The sequence below is a fragment of the Saccostrea cucullata genome, unplaced genomic scaffold (genome assembly GCF_032062105.1).
Source record: "Saccostrea cucullata isolate Sc308-1 unplaced genomic scaffold, CSIRO_AGI_Scuc_v1 ctg2566, whole genome shotgun sequence".
In the NCBI taxonomy this organism is placed as follows: domain Eukaryota; kingdom Metazoa; phylum Mollusca; class Bivalvia; order Ostreida; family Ostreidae; genus Saccostrea; species Saccostrea cuccullata.
The window spans coordinates 66,105-75,686 of record NW_026925990.1 but is presented as its reverse complement, the minus strand read 5'-3'; the positions used below and the strand labels follow the sequence as shown (position 1 = coordinate 75,686).

Below are 9,582 nucleotides of genomic sequence, written 5' to 3'. Positions count from 1 at the left end.
TTGTTATGGCTTAGGGTGGGGGAAAATGTGGATTAGGGGGACTATGTCTTCCTCTACAATTAATATCTGAAAATCGCTACGAAGATTAATAGTTTATCACTATACGATTAGAAGAGGTCACCTGGGGGGGGGGGGTTCCATGCTTTGACATTAATTATACGTTCATTACATACAATTATATCAGCATTATTGTGATCTACAGGACTTGTCTAAAATATACTTCAAAATTATATAATTTACTGTAACATTTTCTTTAAAAAAATATTTTTAAGAGATAGAACTTTGTATATGTTCGTCCTTTGTATAACCCCCCTTCTTTTCTGAAAATGCTGCTTACTATGACCATAAATGTGTTTTATATTTCAAGAAAAACAGAGACCATTTTACACTTTCCTCTTATAAATGCTGTCTATAATAAGGTCTTATTAAGGAGCCTTTTTCGGGTAAAATCAATCTTTCCCTGTAAGTATTAGTAAAATGTTAATGTCTGTACTTGTATTTCACTTTTTATTTTGACACGTATTTATAAGAATTACATACGCATGGAAATCATAATGTGAAAATGAAATGGAAAGTGATAAACGATAAGCTAGCAATGCATAATTTAAAAAAAACATAATAGAATTATTACATGTAAGTCAATCGATAAAAATGTATTAACAACACACTACAAATACCGTACTCCATACATAATTTTTTTACTGGATTTAACATGACCCAGCAATTGGCTGGTTCGCGAAGATGAGAAAAAATATCTGTGAGATTGAGGTGTGCGCGAATCTCGCGGATATTTCTCGCTTGCCTGTAAAAATTTATTAACAGCTGAGGCCTTATATTCCCGAGTGCTCGCCAAGTTATTAAAACTGTATAGAAAAAAGGTCCTATTAACTATTGTGTACATGTACTTCTTCTCAAGTAATGTACTGGTATTTAGATCTAGATTTTTATCGCAAATCTCGCTTCAAAGTATACACTTCGGCCGAAATAGCGTTGCGTTGTGTGATGATACTGTTGGATCTAACAATTGAACAATTTGAATCACTGATTTCGTTTTGTAAAACAAGCGCTTTAATTGGTTGATTAGGACCCGCCCACTCTCGCGCGGAAAGCGTTGTTGACTTTAATTCTGAAAGAAAAAAAACAACAAACTATAACTTTTTTAGCATGTGATATATTTCTTACGCAGACGATACATGGATATCATTCGATGGCACGCTTTATTTCATTTTTCTGCCGATTTCCTATTGATGACATTTTACACTTAGGTGTTTTTTCTGTGCAACTTTTCAGTGCATTAAAAATATTTTCTCCATGTTTTAGTCATAAGTGAGCTATTTCATTGCGTTGGCAAACACAAATTTTAAACAGGGTATTACTGGAAATCATGTAATTACCCAGCTGATAGCGGACAACTTCAATAAGTTGTTATTCAGTGAAAAAAAATAAATTCATAATCATAGGTGGTAAATTGTTTCGCGGGTTATGTATTTTTTCTACAACAGCTGCTTCCGTTCATTCCAGTAACAACAAACAAAGAAAGCATTTTATTGTTTAATTAAATGCATCTGTGCTACTACGGTCCCATTACAACGGTCGTCATGGCAATTAACATGCGACCAGAAAAATCTAGATCTTTGTTCTTTTTTGCGGGTTCCAAGTGAAAATTTTACTGTTATGGCGAATGTTATTCATTTAAAATATGAAATATTACTTATAATTTATGTTAAAAAATAATTAATGTAACAACATTTACCAAATCTAAGTACGTTTTGTTTTTATTGGTGCATTGAAGAAAAAACAAGAGGCCCATGGGCCTTATAGGTCACATGAGCATTATGCAACAACTTTCCAGTGATTGAATTTAATCAATGTTTAGCCAGATTCTATAGCATTTACAAATTTGATCATCATTACTATACACTTAGCAGTTGCTTAGTTTGGTTAATTAATACCCATAGGCAGGGTAAGGTAACAAAATATGCATTTCAACAACTCAATAATATTTAAGAAATGAATTTAACTTTTGAGGATTCATGAGGTTATGAACTACGACACTTTACGCCGGCAAATTTTATGAAGCGCGGTAGTTAAAAAAAATTTTTTTCTAATTCTATTCATTCAGAATTATCATCTTTATTGATAATGAAGTTGATAAGATTGATTCTAATTATTGCATTTTAAAAGTCCTATATTCCTATATATCTGTGCATTGTAATAGCAATGTCATTCTATCGCTAATTGACGTGACGTTACATTACAGAAAATGACGTTCCTATTGCATTTTTCTATTAAATCATTGCCATATTGCAAGACCTCGTTTTTAAAAAGTATAATAGATATTGAAAAAAGAAAAACGGTTATGAAAAGCCTAAAGTCTATACTATCTATGATGAAAATCGCGTTAATATCTTGCAAGAGGCATTTTTTGATGGTTCGTGGACTTTGCTCTTTAATTTAAAGAAAAAAGATTAGAAACTATATGATGCATATTCAATTCTAAAGAGAATATACTGTCATATGTATATCTCTTGAATATTAAATTGTTAAATGCTTTTTATATTTTCAGAGTTCGGTTAATGTTACTCTTTTTCTCTTGTAGCTAGTTTGTTGAAGAGTTTTTAAAAGACAAATTTCAGTAGTATTGCAAAAAGCAAAATGGTGAAAATGAAAACCTTTTGTATTTGCAATTTACTTCTGAAATTATATATTCATCAGATCATGGGATACAAAGCATTCTGTACTCCAGTTCTGTAAGCAGTTCACAGAGAAAATGGCCATACAATATATTTTTTACATACCAGGTTCTAGAATTAATGTTTTGTCATCTAATCCAATATCACACTTTCATTTGGTTATTGTCCACTCATCTATGTTCTAATTCATTGTCATCATAATTGTGTGGAAATTCATTATTGTTAAAAAAAAAATAACTCTGTGTGACTGACTATATCATTTTAGCACTACTAATTTGTAACACACAGTTCTGCAGCTGCATGAGACACTGTAAATAATGTTTGCATGAATTCATTGCATGTAGATTTAATTGACCATCCAGACCAGTACTAACATACATTTCATAAAAAAGGTGAGTTTTTATTTAAAATTGCAGACTATGTTATAAACTCATGAATCTATACATGCAGTGTACTCTATTAATAATTTGAATGCATGTGTGAGGTAATAAATGATAATAAATTTCAAATAACTTGATGAAAATAGCTCATCTGAGAATTTTTATATTGAAGCATACTGCTGATTTTTTATAGCTTCTTGGTGTTCTTAATAAAGTTCACATAACCCTGTCTGACAATTCCAAGTCGCAGCTTCTGGACTCATTTGCAACTCATTCTGAAGAAAGCTTACTCCAGACAATATCCTCAGGTAATTTTTTAAAGCCATAAGTAAATCAATTGTCAATAAATTGTTGAAAATGCAATTGCTGTGAACAGTTGGAAAGTTCCTCAAATAGATACCAGATATTACCGTAAATTTATTACATTTGGTGTATACAATATTTGGCAGAAATTCATTTTTAAACAAATCAGCGTAGATTTAATTAAGCACTGTCTGAATTAGCTGGCTATAAAAGTAATTATACAAGACATTTAGCGATGTACTTGAATTAGGAGCCTCAATTTTACACAAAATCACTGAATGGAATACACTGCTAAGTGTAAGACATTTACAGTATTTACAAGCTTTAATAAAACAAATTCCTTCTGCTTTAAAGGCATCGATGGAAAATTAAATGGTGACAACTTAGACATTCGTGTAGACACCAATGATGTTAGAATGAACAACAAGGCCAAGTACTATCATTTCTTTGCTACAGACTGGGTTGCAGATCGAGTGTCTGAAAAATTAAAAGACCTGGACGACAGATCCCCAGTGGGTAACATTAACCAGATTTCCTATGTTAACTTCATTCCAACGCCAGAAGAGAATACTCAGTTCAAAAACTATCTAAAAGTCCTACTTGCAAGAAAAATTGTAGACTACATGCCTGAATTTAAATGGATGGAAAAAGTACTTCCAGATCACATTCCACATGATTTACAACAGGAGATGTCAACACCATCCAAGATATTTATGCTTCCAAAAAATGACGCATGCTATTCAGATTGTCTACACATACTAGATAGTTATGTTGAGGATATAAACAGGATCTATGCCAAAGCTGGTAGAGGTAATATTTTAATGTTTAACGCTAGCTATATTAAATCATACATCTGTGATGTTGAAAGTATTACTAGTATTCAAGATAATTTAAACATTCCTTAATTTTACAGGAGGTGAACTTGATAAGTTGCAAGTTCCAGTGGGTGGTGATCAACTAACTAGGGTACGCTTAGAGGGGGCAAAAGCACTAAGAAAGGGTACACATACTGCTGTTGAAAGATTCGATCAGTTGAATCCTTTCATCATTGAATTATTTCACACCCTGCAAGATTTCTTGGAGGTAATTTGAATGATAAATTGAATAATTTTACTTCCTAGCTAAAAATTTTCTTGTATTTTGGTGGAACTGAACATAATATTATTATTAAACAAAATATTTTTTCATTATTTTTCCCGTAGAAATTATGCAAAAAGTTTTTAAAGCTGAACAAGGCCACGGATAAAGCAACACTAGCACACCTGAAAGTGGTCATCCGGAGGAGCAATGTCAATGGGAAGGTTAAAGTTCGTTTCAAGGTATAAACATTTTTGTAATCTATTGCAATTGACGTATACATGTAGTTCAGATCAACACAATACATTTGATATATTCATACAAGCAAATGTTTCCCCATGCTTATTAAACATATGGTATGTGTATTTGATCACATGACAAACCCTTATGCAGATCTGAGTTTAAACCTGCCTAGGGCTTTTATTCATATGTTGAGTCACCTTAAATACTTTCTATTTTTGTAAAATTCACCAGGCACATGAGCAATTTGTGGATTGTGTTGGCACTGCTTATCTGCTATCCCTGGTAATGGAACTCTTCAGAATGCAGAATCTCCATGATTTTCCAATCCATGATAGCATTCCAGATAATGTGAAGATGCTTCATTTGGGAAGAAGAAGTGAGACTTTCAATAAGGTTATGGACCTTGTATTGAAGAAAACCTTCATTCCACCATTGCAACAAGACACAGAGGTATGCTTTAAGAAAATTAAGTAGTATGAATCACACTTAAAACAAACTGGTTTATAAGTTAATTATATTTTGTAAATTCAATTTCAATAGGACAATGGTCAGCCTCGTCCTGGAAGTTTGATAGTGCAAGTTTGTGCAGGGAATATGAACCCATGTCAGATAGAGTCACCTGTAAACGAAAACCAAGTCACCATCAAATTATCAATTGGTGAAGAAATGTACCATCTTAAGGCAAGTACTGAACAAGTGCGTAATGGATGTACTTTCCACTTAACAAACAAACAAATACCAGTTACAGTGAAAGAAGTAACACCACCCTCTGATGAATTGCAAAACTACACCATCAACTTTCTCAACTGGTTTTTTATTTCTTGTTCTATGCAAGATGCAATTTCAGAAGGTAACATATACCTAACCAACATTACACTGAAATATATGATGCCACTCTTCTACTCCCATTCGTCTTTGTCAAAGTACATGACCGAGTGTATCGACTATGTTCTTAAAACTGAAACTCTATTGACACCTAAAATGGCACTGAAAGTTAGGGCGGCATCTTTCATTAACCCAACTGGAAGGCTGGGACACAACAAAGCTGCTGACATTGAAAAGGAAAACCAAGTTAAAATGTTAAAAGATTTGATTCGTGGCCTAGGTGCAAATAAAACAGAAAATGCAATTGTGAAAATTTCCAAGGTGGCACCAGTAATTCACAGCATTTCCGACAACCTTTGTGCAATGACATCAACACAGAATTTTCACACAACTCACAAAGTTAGACCATGTGACCAAGATGTTCAACAGATCTTAGACATCTTACAGAAGAACAACCCGTGGCAAAACACACCTGGTCGTCATTTAAAGGCATTCAAATACATTTCCAAAAGTCCATATAGTTTTAATCGACAACATTTTGAAATGTGTGTTATGAACACTGTTGAGAGACTTAAGCGAGGCATTCCTACCACTGATGACAGAGAAAGTGATGATGACGAGTAAACTCATGGACATTTATTTATATATTTGCAGATATAAATATTGAATATTTACAATTACCAGGTTACTAAACACACAATCTTTTTTTTACAGTTGTGCAATACATGTATTTGGTTCAACAACAAATAAAACTAACTTTACTTTGGTAATATGCATGTTTATTCATTATACAAATTAAAGTAGTGCATTAAGTACATGTTCCAGTAATTAGAATGTCTACATTACATTGCTGTTTAAAATAATACCCATTGTCTTGTTAAAATGCCTTTAAAAGGAATGATGTACATGCAGGATAGGGTAGCACAAAAATGTTGTTCTGTATAGATATACATTTACTGTAACAATAGAAATGTTGTGTAAAATGTTTATTGTACACATGTATGTAAAACACAATATTATAAATTAAAATCCTAATATATCTTGTACTATTTGAATGTTAATTCACATATTTACACCCTTGCTGTGAAGGAGAGGGGGGTATACTGTTTTACCCTTGTGTTTCTGTCTGATGTAAACTTTCTTAGTATTTATTGGTGCATCTGACTGTACCACGTTTTTGACTCATCACAGATGCTTGAAATTCTAGCACAATAATTGTTAAGGCATGCTTTATATTGGAAATCATTTTCTGTTTGTTTGTATCAATATGAGAGGGTATATTCACATCAGATTGGGGAATTCATAGTGAGCATTTCCTCACACACTTCTTGTTCATATTATAACCGTACATATATTTGGTAAGTAATCTACTGCTACATTTGCTAGAATATTGCATATTTTAAAATACAAATAAATTAGATTTCTCACAAGAAGAAAGCAAAAAGAAAAAAAAACATACACAAATTCACTTCTTCTGACAATTAGAGCAACAATTATCTGGTGAACCACAATAAAGAACATCTGAAAACCCAAAATATTCCAACAAATGTTTTCTTAAACATGTACATTTATTTAAGCAAAATTTTCTAATTTCTTCTGAGAGACCTTTTCTGTTTGGTGCAATGTCACTCATATTATAATATAAAATAGCTGTGGCTTGTTGTCCATTACGACCTGCTCTACCAATCTCTTGTAGATATTTCTCAAGAGTTGTCGGAGGCTGAAAGTGAATGACACGAGATATGGCCGGTGCATTTAAACCCATTCCAAGAGCAACAGTGGCAAATATTAATCTTAGTGTAGGATTTTCTTTTCGTAATTCATTAACTATATGAGCTTTCATTTTAGATGTATAATCCTTATGAAATTGTGCAAATAATCTGTTTTCAGGGATCGGGTCATGGACTGGAAAATAAGAAAATTCACCTAATAAATCTTCAATGTATTGATAACAGTAGCCTAATGCTTCTAATTGATTGATATAAACAATGGTGAGAGGAAAACTAGAAAGCATGTCACGCAACTCCTGGGCTAAAGGGTGCAGCAATTCATCCAGTTTTTCATACTTTCTTATGTTTGGAAGGCGTGTCTTTATCTGTATGAAATAAAACAGTCACACTTGTATTTCTTCCAAACTCATCATACAGAGTCACAGAGATGAAATCGTAATGAAATTGTTACTTATGTTACTGATGGCAAACTTAATACATGTAACAGAATTTTCAAATTAACAACTTTAATAATAACAGGCTATAAACTCAGTTTTTCTTACAAAGAATATCAGTAATAACAAAACTAAAAGTGTGTACCTCAAGTTTAATATTAGGACGGTCTGGATTTACGGTGATAATGGTAACATCTGTGAATTGTAGGTCATCTACTAGTTCTTTGATAGCTGTTGGTGTAGCTGTTGCTGTCACGGCAAGATGCACAGTATCTGGTGTTGGGAAAATACATACCAGCTCAGACAACTTCTTGAACGCTTTGCGAAATGACACCCCCCTACAAAAAGTGGCATACTTGTAAATAAAATTTCCTATAAATTTTAATGTTTAAAATGTCAATTCTTTTGAAAACTTAATAATTGTTATTAATGTCATATTTACATGCACATTACATACTGCTCTCTGTTCCAGCAAGAATGAAATTAACTTTTATTATTAATAATTAATTATATACAATTAAAATCTTATTAAATTATTTGCTAAGATAAGCACTTAATTTTAATTTTTTTTCAATAAATAATTTATATTTCCTTTGCAAATAAAAACACACCATTCTGCCACCATATGTACTTCATCAATCACAACTGCACAGACTCTCTGCTGGTACAATTTGGATCTCAGCATAGATGAAATTTTCTTGTTGTTAAGAAGAGTTTCCGGGTGCGCATATATAATGTTATACTCTCCCCTCTGTAGCTCTATTAAGGATGTCGAAGATGGTAAATGGACATCTGTCTCGGCATCATCTGATTCATCATCATCTTCTTCTTCGTACCTCACTTTGTAAGTGCTTCCATATGTACCTATATAGGACAAATTTATAAAATTTATTTCATGGTCATCAGAATCACCAAATTTGGTGGACTGGCAAGTTTAAGCTTTGTAGTACAGAGAAAAAAAATCAATATGTCTTCACACTTTTTAACTGTTAATTTTTTAAATGATTAAAATGTTTATAAAAATGTTAACATTACATACCTTCACAATTTAAAAAACAGGCTTTAATTCCTTTTTCACATAGACTCATCACTTGGTCCTGCATTAAAGATGTCAAAGGGCTCACAATAATGGCAATTAAAGGATGTGGTAGACCTCTTTTTTGCTGAAACAGCCATGGAAGGCACTGGAAAATAATACTCTTGCCATATCCAGTTGGCATAACAGAGACACAGTCATGTCCAATAAATAATGAACGTAGGGTTTCTAGTTGCTTGTCTTTTAAAGAAAATTCCAAGCCCAACGAATTAGTTGCATGTTCAACACATTCTTCAAAGGATGCCATAACTACGTGTGGTTTTAACCGTTTTTCTCTGGCGACAGCGTGAAGACACAGGGCAATTCGAAATTCCGCTGTATGTAAACAAATCTATTTACGATTCCATAAACACATTTATTTTTAATATAACTATAATAAAAAAAATAATAAATTAAATTTTGAAAACCCTTTCTATTGAATTTTTAAGGATTAAATATATTAATTAACTGATTAAATGCTAAATTTTAAAGGAATTAACTTTCGTTGTTTCACTACTGACAAATGCGCACTTCCGGTGAATAGTTTCATAGGTTCGATGTAATCCCTACGCTCCATCACTGTCCGAGTCTTTTTATCGGTTACGGAAAAGGGCGAGCCTGATCCGATTGGATAAGAGATATGCCTTAACAACTTCCAACACCAAACTCATTAATTTATCTTTAACTGGATGTATGTCCAGTCATTATTCCCAAGAGACAAATGAAATTACATTATCTTCTGTGCAATGTAAAAACTGTTTTAAACACTTTATGATGTTTCTTTTTTTAAGTTTTTATGAGTAGTTTTAAGCTGTAGTATTT

The 9,582-nt window shown here is 32.5% G+C and overlaps 2 protein-coding genes across 3 annotated transcripts; one reads left to right on the top strand and one right to left on the bottom strand.

Moving 5' to 3' along the window:
- Positions 1–3,478: 3,478 nt before the first annotated feature.
- LOC134270281 (uncharacterized) lies at positions 3,479–6,242 on the top strand. The gene is made up of 5 exons (XM_062752474.1): positions 3,479–4,186; positions 4,290–4,459; positions 4,579–4,695; positions 4,928–5,146; positions 5,237–6,242. The coding sequence occupies exons 1-5, from the start codon at positions 3,655–3,657 to the stop codon at positions 6,143–6,145; spliced, it is 1,947 nt and encodes a 648-aa protein (XP_062608458.1). The 5' UTR covers positions 3,479–3,654; the 3' UTR covers positions 6,146–6,242.
- A 161-nt stretch (positions 6,243–6,403) lies between these two features.
- Positions 6,404–9,362, bottom strand: LOC134270280 (ATP-dependent DNA helicase RecQ-like). 2 transcript variants are annotated; one of them, XM_062752473.1, is made up of 5 exons: positions 8,725–9,361; positions 8,297–8,549; positions 7,831–8,023; positions 7,448–7,616; positions 7,081–7,241 (listed from the first exon to the last, which is right to left on the bottom strand). In XM_062752473.1, exons 1-5 carry the CDS (start codon positions 9,026–9,028, stop codon positions 7,225–7,227), a joined length of 936 nt encoding a protein of 311 aa, XP_062608457.1. In that variant the 5' UTR covers positions 9,029–9,361; the 3' UTR covers positions 7,081–7,224. The 2 variants fall into 2 exon arrangements, with proteins under 2 accessions (XP_062608456.1, XP_062608457.1); XM_062752472.1 differs by having other exon boundaries at positions 6,404–7,616; positions 8,725–9,362.
- Between the last annotated feature and the right edge of the window lie 220 nt (positions 9,363–9,582).